Consider the following 14,128-nt stretch of genomic DNA (forward strand, 5'->3'; position numbering starts at 1 on the left):
ACTTGATTAAAAATGGTCTGGCTCAGCAAGTAATTTAGGCAGCTAAGTGCACACTGCCTATCAGCCCATCTCCACATCATGTGCAAATTTATTAGAAGTGATCTATTTTGAAATCAGAGCTAAAAACATAAAGACATCAGGCCCAGTATTAGTCTTTATAAAATCCCTTGTGAAATGCTGACTTTGACTGATTACTTCTCACTGTTGCTGCCAGCTAACTTGCATTTCTCCATTTAATGTTTGCTCTCTTTGAATGTGTCTAAAATTATTTCATAAATTGGATCTGACTTCTTTTTGAGATTACTTTCAAGACTCATATTACAAATTCATTTTCTCTGCGCAAATGCAAGCTACTGAAGTGATTCCTACCTACATTTCATCTACAATACTTCTACAACTGGATTCACCTCAAGATTCTCCCCAATGGTTTTATAAGTGGTATCCTTCAGTGGGTTAAAAGAACTCGAATGTAAAACCATTGCTTTGTTCAGATACCAGGAAATCTGATCTCTGGAAGGAGATGGAAAACAGCAAACTGCAAATGCACACTGTATGCATGGCCAGGAGTAGCCAGGTTTTGCTGGGAAATGCTGGATTAAGAAGGGTAGTACTGGAGTTCAACAGAAATCCAGAAGTGTTTTCCCTTAGGGTTGAAGTAAACTTACACAACACTCTTCATTCCTGTTTAAACTCTTCCCATAGAAACACTACTTAGTATAAGCAGTGCACTCCTCTAACCTTTTATAGTACGTCATTACGTTCCTGTTAGGACCTGCCAAAATTAGTCACATACACTAATTTAATGCTACTGGTGTCCTCTGTATTTCCCCTACAGTGAAAACTTTTTCTTAAATCCTAAGTTAAAACTTTTGTACACAGATCTGGAGTTAAGAGAATTGTTTTCCCACCATGCACCCCCTGGAGAAGAGCACCCTGCTGCCCAAGCTCCCTGCTCTCAAGGCAGAGCACAGAAAGAGAACAAACCCTATGGCACGTATGCCAAGACAAAGGAGAGTAAGATTTGCTTTACAGCAATAGTTTATTGGCTTGTCTTTGGTTTATGTAGTAGTAAACAGTCAGATGAAGGATGCATATGAAAAGGTAATCTTATGGACAGATGGAAACCTTTCACAAACCCCTTAGACACGGACTACAAAATCACAGCCATGCACGAACCATAGGTTGAAAACCATTTCCTTACAGACCTGGAATTTTACTGCCCTACTTAGTGTTAATGCAATAGCCCATCATTTACACTGAACGGTTACTGTGCTAAAGCAGTGCTGGCAAGAATTGAATGCTACCATCACAGCCACAAAACCCAAGTTCTTGCAAAATTTTAAGACAGAACTTGGCAATTCACAGCAGCCTATAGACTCATGACGGATCTCACGCATGAATACGCATCACATGAACAAAATATTTGTAGACAATCAGCTACAAGGCTACCAGGCTGAGACTATCTTGCAGGAAAAAATACCACTTCTGCTTTGCAATCACCAGGAGCCCTGAGCAAATCACAGATCAGACTTCCATTCAGCACCAACACTGCACTAAGCAGCCGAGCAGGGACACGCTGCTGCAACGTCAAAGGATCACTGAATCTCTAAGCTTGGCATTGGACTTAAATTGCTTTGTGAGGGGTGCTACAATCCCAACGGTGCATCCCATCCAACGCTCAGAGCTACCATCACCAACACTTGAGTTTTCATGGTAGCTAATTTTAGGGAGCAAACGAAGGGCATGGTGAGCAGATTTCCTCTTACACTTGTAAGAAAGGGATGCCTTTCTGGAGGAGAATTCTGAGTTTAAACTCATGTTCTCAGTCTCACTTTCTACTAGTCACCTCTCTCATTAAATAACTCTATTCTGTACACTCATTCTTTGGTCTGCTCCCTGTGATCAGAGCCAGAACCTGGGAGCTCAGCTCCCGAGGCTATCCAGGAAAAGCTGATGGAGATAGAACGAAGCCAAACGTGTCCCTGTCCCCTGAAGGCCTGTGAGAGGCTGGGACAATCTGTCGAAAACATTTCTTGGAGGACCTACAACAAAATGGCCTGCAGAACAGGGGCAACTGCCTGCAGCCTGCGCATGCTGCGACAGCACAGCCAGGGCTCCCAGCCACCAGGGAACAGTTCCACAATAAAAATACCTTCTGATTAAAAACGCTAACTGAAGAGGTTTTATAAGACTGCTGCAAATCGCTTTCTACATTAAAACAGTGCCACCTCTAAAATTAAACATTAACACTCGTGGGATTTGTTAACACAGCTAATACGTCACATCGTGACAGATGTGATGGATGGATATGCATTCAGCAAAAACCAATACAAGTTTTTGTGATCTTTTTCTTTTTTTCTACAATTGTTAAGTCAAACGTGAATCTTCCTTGTGATCATGCCAGAGCTTGCCCTTTCTTTATTTTTGTAACATAATCTCCCTAGAAAAGTAAATTGCACATAATTACCTCTTCTGATATTTAGGCAAAGGTTCAAAGGAAGCCACGCTTAGATTAGTGGCAAAACCTGTTAATTAGTAATTCACAGCAGTTGCTGGCTTGCTGTGTTATTCTGTTGCACATGTTGAGTAATACCTTATTTTTCATAAAGGCAAAGTAAATTTAGGGGGAGAAAAGGCAAAGCTGTTCACTTCAGCTGTGCGAATGACAAGTTGCAGCAATGCACTCCCAGTTCTATAATCACAGGCTTTCTCAATTAGCAATGTTGTAGCACGGAACCGACATCCTCACAAGCACCAGCACACTTCACATTCTGCACACCAGACAGGCTTTCCTCTCATCTCAACTACAAAACAACTCAGTTTCAGAGTAGTTGCTGTTAGAGGCTTTCACACTGCGCTGGCTGAACACAGAGCAAGCAGCTGATATCTGAGAACTCAAATCCAGGTCTTTTTACTGAAAACTGTGTATCTGCGAGCGTACAGAAGAGACAGGAGAAAAAGGGAAAAATCTGAGTTGAAAACAAGGACTAACTGAAATCATCAGGAGCCTTACTTCCAATTCCCATCAGATTCTCACAGCTATCTTTCCTTTTGGAAGTACATTATGCACTGCTCATGCACACGAGACTCAAAGAGAACATGGCAGGACATGTGACGACGTTTTTTTTTAAACAACTTTCTTTCTTTCCTTCTTTCTTTTTAACAGGCTCTCGATAGCTTTGTTATTGAGAAAATATTCATTACCGAGTCAAACTGAAACAGAATTTTGGCATCTCTATACATTCTTTGGTTTTAATATGGTATTTTTACCATGTTTTAGCAACTGAAAGATACAAAATCTGGCAACAGATCACAATATGAAGAATTGGGTCTGCTGATGTCAACGTACATTGATCATACATCTTACGTACTTCAACGTTTGGGTAATAGTTATTCAGATCTATGACAGTACAACAATCAGGGCATCAAGACTTCACATCTCCAATGTTGTTGTAATTTTCTTTGGAACTAAGCCTTTTGCATATGTTAAAACTCCCTATTCACAATAATCAAAAGCAGCATTTAATGGATTCTTTCAGACAAACATTGACCTACTTCTAGATAGACTGTGGAAGAATGGTTATAAAAGCAATCTCCAGCATTAATTCTTCACTGAATGAAGATGCTTTGCACACTGCAATATTTGATGTATAAAGGCAGATTACGCCAGCAACCAATACGGTGGGCAATTGTTTAATTGCTAAATATAAGATTTTCTACTGCTTAATTATTTAATCAAAAAGATTGTGCAAAAGTGATATTCAGTGTGCACAGAGATGTGAGGACAGATTGTAGAATAATGTACTTTCCTGCTCAAGGTTATGCTGAGTAAGTAAGAATTCATTTCTGATGGAGGCTGTTGGTCAGGCTAAGAAAGGAGGGAGAAATGTGTGTGTATTTAGATTTAAAATAATAAACCAGAGTACAAAAAGGAAGTAAATTGAGTCAGCAATGTATATAATGTGATTTTATATGTTTGTATTCTTAATTTTGTCTTTTTATTGAAGCTGTCTAGAAAGATATGTGAGAAGAAGGCAGGAAAAGGATTCAACAGAAGCATTATGTAAAAATCACTTTTAAATTGTTTTTCTTGTAATACTTTCCTCAGCTACACCACTGAGAGTTTCAGCTCACTGCACCATCAACCAAGGCATTCAATGGTGAAAGGACAAAGCACTAACGTATAGAAACATCTTTCACTCTTACATCATTCAGTACATCTAAATGTTAAGCTCAACTCTGCAACAATTTTTAAAGTATTCTTTGCAACCAGAATCCCAATTCAAGTTTCAGCCAGAAATTTCAGCAGAAATGTGAGCCAATTCCTTATTCCCTCTGGCTTTTCTTTTTTTTTTTAAATGACATGCAAGTTGGCATGTAAGCTCAGCTTGCAAATTCCTAGAATGATGTGGTTGAATTCTGCAAGTGGTACCATTAGTTCCACAACTGGATGGTTGAAATGTCATGCATTTAAAACATATATACATATAGATATATACACACGTATATGGTACTGACATAGATTGGATGCCAACTGAGAGTACAACGCAAGAAAGGATGATGTGGAATTTAAGAAGTCAAATGATCCTGCGTTTCAAAGAACTGAGTGAGAATGAAGTGAAAAGCTTTGTGGATATTTACTCCATCCACCCTTTTTTTTTTCTATTCAAAATTTTCTACTCCATTAACAATTTTCCACTTCCTTTCTGACAGCTCCCAAATCAAACAGTGCCAGCAAAACCACCACATCATAATTTCAAGGAAAAAGATGTTCAGAAATCCCAGATCTGAGAACAAATGGCTGTACTCATCCATCTGCAGCCTAAGAATTCAAAAAAAAAAAAAAAAAAATTGCCAGAGGATGACATTAAAATGCAACTGTTCCGACCTTCAAGGCTGACTCTCAACCAGATGCTGATGTGGCCATTAAGTGTGCTTTTTGATTTAACCTTGGGATTAAGTCTTCCTTTTTAAAAGCTGACATCTAAAAACCGTTTTGCTGGCTCATTTCATCTTAGGGGTGGGGAAGGGGGTGTAGGTGATGACATTTTTTTCTTCCCTGTCTTTAAAGGATGAGAACATCAATATTTGCTGAGGCAAAAGCACACACCTCATGAAACGCAAGGTTTTCAAATACTATCCACTGTATATTAGCAATTGCAAAGTGTAAAAGGTTCAAGTACGCTTCAGTGCTTATTGGCTTCGCCAGGAATTTTCATTTCCTACAGCCAATTCAGACATGCTTTCCCTGCCCAGCGTATCAAGGTTAAAAATGAAATTGGAAATTGCGGTGAGAAAGTTGCTAGCATTTATGTATCCACGGTGTGCACACAGGAATGGGCTCCAATAGTCATCACTCCACCAGCTGCAAACCCCTTCAGATTTTTTCTAGCTACCAAAGTGCAATTTTCATTAAAATGTACAGAGCACCTCAGAGCACTTACTTTATCAATACATTCAGTCTTATGAAAGCAGTTCTTGTATTACTCAAACGTGCTTGTTAAACAGCATACATTAAGAATACAAGCTGTGGTCTTAGTCATATTAAGATCAGGTTGCTCTTCTGTCATGTTGTGCTTAATCAGTTAGAAAATCAACTAAAGGGCAAATACATTCAGACAGGAAAGTTAACCCTAATGCTTTCCTTTGTTTGACTCAAACATCTTTTGTTTTACAATCCCAGCTGTAGAACATAAAATGGAAACAAAATCCACAATGTAGATTTCCTTTAAAGCTAGGGGTATAGAAAATAAAAAGAGCATAGCAGAAGCCAAATCACCTCTGCTGCAGGTTCATCAAGATCCACAAAAAAAAAAGTAACCTACCGCTTTCAGGTCACCCACTATCTCTAACAGCTATTTTGCATCTTCTCGTAAGCATTTTATATCATGTTTCCATGACTTCTGAATGCTGTTGGCTATTAAGCTCCACCGTGCTTAGAACTAAGGACACTGCTACAAACTCAGACTTCCTGCAGTGACTTCAGCATCAGTGATGTCCATACCACAGTCAGCCAGGAGGAAGTGGACTAGTCTGGCTAAGAGCTTCCTATTGAAAGCCTGGAGTATGGATCTTCTGATAAGGAAACTTGTTAGTCCTTCCACAGAGATTTACCAACTGCCTTTTCTTCTTAACAAAAGTCTTAATGACTAGTTGTGTAGTTGTTTTTTTTAAATCTAAGCACAAGATATATAAAAATATATAAACAACATACAGATAGATCAGACTGTATTCGAAAGACAATCTATTGTGCACCCACACGCAGACAGAAAAACTGACAGAGCCAATTGAGTTACAGTTAACATTTCCTTTATTTCAGTATAAGAATTCCTGAACTGAAGAATGGTATTTTGGCCCAGACTGCTAGACTAGATAAATTCTTTAAGTATGCGGTGCCACAAGTGTACACAGTACTACCATAGCAAAAAGACGGCCTGGGACAGTTTCATTTTTATTATTAGCAGTAGTTAGACGTTTCAGGTAAGGATATTATGCATTTCTGAATTTGCCTGGAAAGTTAATTAGAATTTCGAGAACATTTTAAAACATTATAAAATTGCCTATTGACACCCATGATACTTTGGTATGAGATGTAAAAACCTACATTTGATAAACATTCAGTAAACAGATTCTCTGCACTCTGAAGCCTAAGTAATACACAAGCTGAGAGTAATTACATAAGAAACTTAATTTTCTACACAAAACGTGCTGCCAAAGAACAAGATTCGAACCTAGAACTTTTTTTTTCCACATGAAACTGAAAGCATCGTAACAAAGCAGTATGGCCTGGTAGGCAATGCAAGTCATTTCAAATGTTAGAGGCTTTGGCAAAGGTTTAGCATGAAAGAAGTCCAATTACTTGCAGTGTTCCAAAAAACCATACCCCTGACTGCTTATTGGTACTTTGAAACAGGGAAGTGATATCTATAGGCATACAGAAACAAACAGGAAACAACTGTCTGCTAGGTCATGAAGGATGTAAAGAGAAACTAAATATTGTTATTCTTAAGCCTTGTTTTGAAGAGAAAATTATCACTGATGGAAGCTAGGAATAAAATGCCAGAAACACATTGATACATATGTTTTTAAAACAACCTGCAAGGATATCTTCAACTATTTTCTCTTCAGGGCAGTAGTTTCTTAAAAATAATGTGAATTTCCTTCTTCCTTTCTGTTCTTAGGATCACAAAGTCAGTTATTTTTACCTTTATTAAGCATGCCTGGAGTATTTTAGTCGTATAATGTAGGACAGCTAGACTCCAGGGTTGATAAATGGAGCTGATGTACTTAGTTGCAAGTTGTACATGTCTCATGACTACCTTCTGGTTCAAACAGCTTACCTTTTAAATTCTGTATGTATTCTTTCCGTTCTGAATAGATACTAATACCCATCAAACAAAAACCAAAAACACAGATAAAAGAAATCTGCCTGAAATTAGTAATTAAAAATAATGTACTGTTTAATAAGCACAAAAAAAGCAAAACTTAAGGCTACCGTCTTACATTTTTAGGCATTGGAAATACAAGAAGTTGGAGCTATAACCAGCAGCTGTGCATGTTTTGACACTGGATGTTACACAAAGAATTCCCTCCAGGGAAGATACAGAACTTACATTAAAAACAACACTTTCAAGATCTATCACAGGCTTCTTTCAACTGCCATCTGCTGGTCAGCTCCTCCTTCATAAGGATATGATGAATGACAAACTAGCTAAGAATTTAGAGTATCACATGTTCTTTATTTTGTCCTCTTTAAAGACATTATGATTCTCTGACATAGTTCAGAGGTAGTATCTAGATCCTACAGGATACTATGACATTAATCTACTATGAACAAATCCATTCAATTTAATGAAGCCAGCCAATATTGACAAAAATTGATTGAAAAGCTAGAACAGGTATGTCTTGCGCAAATACACAAAATGTACTAATAATCCAACAACAATGGTAATGCAAAGCCTTTTTTTATTTATTAAAAAATACTGGTTACACTCTACTGGCACCTACTACATTATTGAGGGGTAGAAGGAAAAGGCAAAAGACAGCACTTGCATCTCTTTTCAAAAATACGAGGTTTTGGATGGTTACATCGAATCTTATACCAGCAGTAAAGCACTACTCTGAACTTTTGTAGACTTGGAAATGTTGATTATCTTTCTCACAGCTGCTCATTAAGAAATAGATTTCAAGGAAATTACTGTTATGCCAAGTGCCTGGAAGTAAAATCAAGTATTTTTTTTTCCCCAAGATTAAATGCAGGTATGACATTTACTCATTCATGTATAAATATCAAATAAAAACAAAGGCGTTGCTATTTTTTTGTCCACTGACTTACGGAAAATCCTTACTGGTCCTATCTATCATGTTAAAACAATTAAACCCCCAATTTTTTGAAAGGAGGAAAGGCCTACCTTTTACCCTCTGGTATGTTAAGTCTTCTTTTTAAGGGAGAAGCCTACTCCATGGTTCTCTCTCCCTTCTAAATTAGGCACCTAAAATGACTTATGGATTAAAAATTTGGGCTTCCATTCATTTTGTAATATTTCAAGTATTCCCATTTAAAAATACCCCAAATAACAATAAAAACCATCCAAAATCTTTGTAAATAGTCAAAATAAGATGATCTTTCAAAGAAGAAAAAAAACCAACTGTGCACACCCCTCTTTACTAAACACACTTCTACTAAACTTTAGTTGCAATGAGTGACATTTAAGAGGCTTGCAACTAGCTACAGTCCTTGACAAATAACACTTATATGCAGGTTCCCTTCTAGAACAAGCTGTCCACACGTAGCGAGGGAAAAAAAGAAGGAAAAAAAACCCCACAAAACCAAACAGCCAGAATCCACTTAATATTGCTTGGTGAAGGTGTATGTGCTTGTGGAATATGCAGTATCTTTTTTCACCTTTGTCAGAAGATCACTTAAGTCAACACTTGGAAGTGTAATAGTGAACACAAATATAAAAGTTAGTCAGCAAATGTATTTAATGTTGAAAAGAATTACATCCTATTCAGTTAGCAGAGCAAGGCTTTCAGCATTGCATGATTGTGTTTATTTCTTAAAACTCTCTCCCTCGTCTTTCTGGAGAAGCTTTCTCTCTGGATGAACACTCTCAGGACATACATGTATTTAGCTGTTTAGACAAGTGCTAAATCACAGTACAAAAGGGAAAAAGGTTTTTAAAGCCACCCACAAAATCCAAGGTTTCTCTCTTTCCTTGTTTTGTGAGTTCAGAAATACATGCCTGTCATCTACATATATTTTTAATATTTATTTAAAGGCAAAATAAATCTATTATCATAGGAAACAAATTGGGTCCAACCCTTAGCTGGTAAAACTTCGTGTCAGTGCAGCTTTAAACCATTTAAGGATCCAGCCCACTGTTACCTACTCCTCAACCCACCCAGCTTCCCTCAAGTCTATGTTTTTTTGATAGGATACATTTTTGTTATGTTGACTGCAGGAGGGTTGAAACTAGATGTTCTCTGAGGTCCTTTTCAACCCAGGCCATTCTTTGATTTTATGATTCAACTGTTTTGGAACATTAGGAAAACATGAATTCACTTTCTAATCTGTATATCTGCCTTATGAGCACTGTATGATGTTAATTTTACTCACACTTTTTCCTGTTCAGCAGTAGCTGAGTAAATTAAGAGCGAAGTTTTAAGATTTTCATCTCAGCCTTTCAATTTTTACATGTAAACTGCTAAGATACAACCCCAAATCCTACAAAAATGAGACTTTTATAGAGAAAGATTTCTGTAGACTTCATTCTTTTTTTTTTTTTTTTAAATAACACTATAAACAGAAATAGAAGGATCTTTCTCCTGAGATTACAAAATTTTGAGATCATATTTAGAATGAAAAATATAGTATGATCCTTAAATGGGTCTGGCTTAATAGCTGGTCCCAAATACAAACAGCTTAGATTGCAAGTCCCGATAGTAAAGTCAAAACAGAAGAAAGTGTTATGCTATATATGATAATAACTGGGAGTTTCTCAATTGCAAGAACAAAATGAGACCAGCTATTACTTTTCTTGACCACTGCCCTGGACATTTTTTTCTGGTGGGACTTCTTCAGTTTATTTTATTAGGGTACAGGAGGGAGAATGCAAGGTGGTTTTTTTTTTGTTTGTTTGTTTTTTATAAAAGGTATTTTCAAGTTACAGTAAGATAAACAACCATTAACATGCAACCTTCCCCACCCCCCAAAGGTAAACCATTTATGAACATAGTCTAGATATTTTAACTGCATTCATTATAGTGCCTAAGAGCCTCATGCTTTTTGTTTAGGGAGACTACAGAGTCTCTAGGATATTTGGAAGCCCTACTCTCTCATTAGCAGGCAAGTATTTTCTCTACAACTTCTGTAATACAAACTTCTTGAAGGTGTTTTTCCATGGATAGTTTAATAAATCCTACCAACTACATTTCTGAATCCACCTGCAACACAGCATGCACACTTGACCCTCATGCTGCAACTCTTTGGCTGATTTGTTTTAACAGTGTAGATAACTCGGGGAACAGTTCAAGGGATTGTATGAATACAATTCTGGTACATACATTTCATTTATTGTATGTCAATTGAAAAGATACAGTTCCAAATATGCAGACCTAAGACTATGATTAGTAAGTATCGAAAAGATACATCCTTCACTGCCTGCTTAACTCTTCTGACAATGAAGCTATTTGCATCACAGAGAAATAGCACTTAAACAGCCTGAAAACTAATCTGAGCTTAAAGGGGCTCTGCTCAGAAAACTGTCCAGTTCTACATTGGAGGATTAGGAACTTGCTTCAATATAAAAGCTATGGCAACATGACAATATTGAGTTACATAACGTAACTAATGTAGTACGCTTACATAAAGTCTGTAGAAGAAAATACAGAACACACTGGCATTTTACTTTGCCTCTAACAGAAGGTTACAATTCTAAAACTTTGTTGGTAAATACATTAAAAACCACAATAATATTTTTGACGTCCCCAAATCAGACGTTCTTGTTACAATAAATGAATTTGCAATGCACACATTAACAGGTTTCACAGAGGCCAGAACTGTAACTTGTCTAGAGCACCAACGTTAGAGAATTCGCCTTTGTTTTTTGCTTTTAAACAAAAAGATTCACACCTGAAAATTTCTGTGATTAAATGGCTGTGTGCAAACACCATTTTTTTTTTACCTCATTCTCAGTTAAGGAAGCTGAAGGAGATGAACTTTTGCTAAAAGCAAGAGTTGAAGATTCTGCTGCTGAAGCCCGATTTCGCTTCTTCAGAGGTTTACATGCATCAGACAGATTTTTCGTTGCTGTAAAATAATTTTGGTTTACAAAGTGAAGTTTGGAACTTTAAAACGTTATCTCCCTGAAGCCATTCAAAATATTCCTTCAGATAAAAGAAGGAATGATTTATGTAGGTCTTCTGGGCATTTATGTAAGGCTGAGAAAACAAGATGTTTCTGAAACCACGTGTTTTTGCTTGATTTTAAAAACAAAGAGGTTTCTATTAAGCAAATACATACTACAGATGGCTAAAAGTTTTCCCCAAGCACTTATGTCTCTTAAAAGCAAAACAGCTTGTGACTTATGACCACTTTAAAGCAGAGGTAACAGGTATGTCCTCAAATAAGCACTAGAAGGTCTACGTTATGTCATCAGAATCTGCGTACCACTAATACTTTGTTAAGAGAAAGCTTATATACAGGGACAAGGTACCAGACATATCACCACTTCTATGTTGTGCAGAACTTTCTGAAGCTTATTCATCTTTGGAATTTCATTATAATATCTAAAGAGACATGCTCTTACAGAAGTTATCTTAACCTTGAACATCTAGTTTTTGGTACAAGGTTATTTAGAATTCCCTCTCATGCACCACACTGACTCCCATAAAGCATCATTTAAAAGGTCTAAAATTACATAGTAACTGATTGCAATGATGGCCACTGCACTTGTTTTATTGGACAACTGAAGAACAAATTGGAGCAGTAGGATTTTTATCACTGCTCTCCAAGATCACAGGGAAATAGCTTTAATTTGGTGCCATCAAATGGTGAACTTGTAAACTGCTGCTCTAAATCAGCAATGCACAGTTTCAAGCAAGTATAATGCTGCAAAATGGTGGTAGTGAAGGAAGAGGGCACAGTCCCCCCCCATCTGTGGCACAGTGGCTGTGTCTTGTTATTGCATCAGCAAATTTAGCTGACTACCTCAGACAACCTGATTATTTTTATATTATTTAACTGAAAAAGTTACATTAAGACTTATTCTGACCACATTACCTGACTGGTTCTTTTGTGAAGAGGAGGTTTCTGTGACCTTAGTAGAGTTTGTTTTTGGTGTTTTGTCATTGCTTGTCTCCCTCTGTCACAAAAAAAAAAAAAAAAAAAAAAAAAAGAAAAAATAAAAAAACTCCTAATTTATGAGTGGTTGGACAAAACTAGCAATTACTTCTGGATTTATGTTATTAAGGTGTCTTTACAAATACCTGCATGGTAATGTCGTTAAGCTAACCCCATTTAAGTAATTTTTTTATAGCTTATGTACAAAACAGGGTACAAACCCATAAACAAATGAGTAAAATTAAAGAACATGGTATTCCAGCATCCCACTTATCCATCCCAAACTCAGCATTTCAGAAAGGGAAGCTCTATATGAAAACAAAACATGTAAATTACCCTTACTATCTTGGTCTGAACTGGTCAAATTAAAACCTTTGATTATTAAGGGTAAACTGCAGAAGTACTATATAAATTTGAGAATAAATGCAGAATTTAAGTCTCAGAGGCTTGCTTTCAACTCCACAACTTGCAGCAGTCCCATTTTAAAAATTACTATGGTTAAGATTGTTCCAGCATTTCCAAAATATAAACACTATTATCAAGGGAGCATATGCAATGAATAAAGTTGCTCCAGGCTGAGAATTTATCATTAAGTTTTAGGCCAAAACTGGGGAAATTGTTGTCAAAGCTGTGTCAAAATTGGACACTGTTCCTTGCAGGATATCACTGTTATTTTCTTTGTATCTCACAAACTTATTCAAATAATAAGACCATAAAATTGTAGCCAAGAATGCTCAACCCTATAAAATGCTAAAATGAGCAGTAAGAAAAAACTCTACGTAACAAATACGATGTACTTTTTCATATTCTTTATCTGACTGTTTTATAAAAAATGTCCAGGTGAGAAGGTACTGAGAAGGTGAGACTGTACTACAAATGTGTTGCACTACACTTCTACTGATATCTAAATAGACCAAGGAGCCCTACCACTGATGCTGCTGTGTACAATGAATAAAAATGTACAGGATAATTCACGCAATTTAAAGCAGGCTGTACAGAAACCCCTCTGTTAATGTGCATTTTACATACATCTTGAAAGCATCGATGAACAAAAAGACTTCAAGACTTGCATATACCTACTATAATTTAGTCACTTGTGAAACAACATTCAGATTCTGTAAGTAAGAGTTTAGGACAAAAAGAAAAGGGTAATGCACAGCAAGTGCTCATGAAAAATCAGTAAGCCTTCACCTATCCCAAAAGATTGTAACATAAGTCTACACACAATCTGGGAATAGCGGAAGGAAGTGCACAGCAAGTGCTTGTTTTTTCGAATCATTGTGTAAACACTGTTGCTGCCATTCACTACATCTTCTACTAAGCAGCAGCACTTTCAGCTACGATCCTCAGCTGGTAGAGGCAGGAAAATGACTAAAAGATTATCCAGTAAAAAAAAAAAATAAAAGCAGAAAGCAGCCATTCTACAATAAGTGATCCTTCTGGGCAGAAGCACAAAAAGTACTGCCTTATTCATTTAGAGTTTCCAAATTGCACTGTATTTATACGTACCAGACTCCTTAAAGCTAATTCTGATAAATTAAACAAAGGACACCACTTTGTGTATGTAGCACGTTACCTAAATCAGTATTATTAGTGGTGTGTATCTTATTAGAATAACTTATCTCAATTATTTTATTTATTTTTCTGTTAAGAGTCACATCTGCATCATGGTATCAAAGATATCAGAATCTCCTCTTTGTGAGCTATATTGTAAACATCCTTCATTCTACTTATGATCGTCCAAGGCCAGTTGCAAACAAAAACTGGTCAGGCAATAAAGAAAGA

The 14,128-nt window shown here is 36.8% G+C and overlaps 1 protein-coding gene across 9 annotated transcripts in view; it reads right to left on the reverse strand.

Moving 5' to 3' along the window:
* Positions 1–14,128, reverse strand: part of NSD2 (nuclear receptor binding SET domain protein 2) — a 76,214-nt gene that overhangs the window by 16,514 nt on the left and 45,572 nt on the right. For 8 of the 9 annotated variants that reach the window (XM_090139773.1, XM_090139772.1, XM_090139771.1 and 5 more), the window contains 2 exons: positions 12,284–12,365; positions 11,187–11,311 (listed from right to left, as the gene is read on the reverse strand). The exons of the other annotated variant lie outside the window; for it this stretch is intronic. In XM_090139773.1, the coding sequence (XP_089995899.1) occupies positions 11,187–11,311; positions 12,284–12,365 (207 nt within the window). The remainder of the gene's footprint in view (positions 1–11,186; positions 11,312–12,283; positions 12,366–14,128) is intronic. 9 annotated transcript variants of the gene reach the window in all.

This window comes from Phasianus colchicus, chromosome 4, assembly GCF_987193195.1.
Source record: "Phasianus colchicus chromosome 4, bPhaCol1.hap1.1, whole genome shotgun sequence".
NCBI lineage: Eukaryota > Metazoa > Chordata > Aves > Galliformes > Phasianidae > Phasianus > Phasianus colchicus.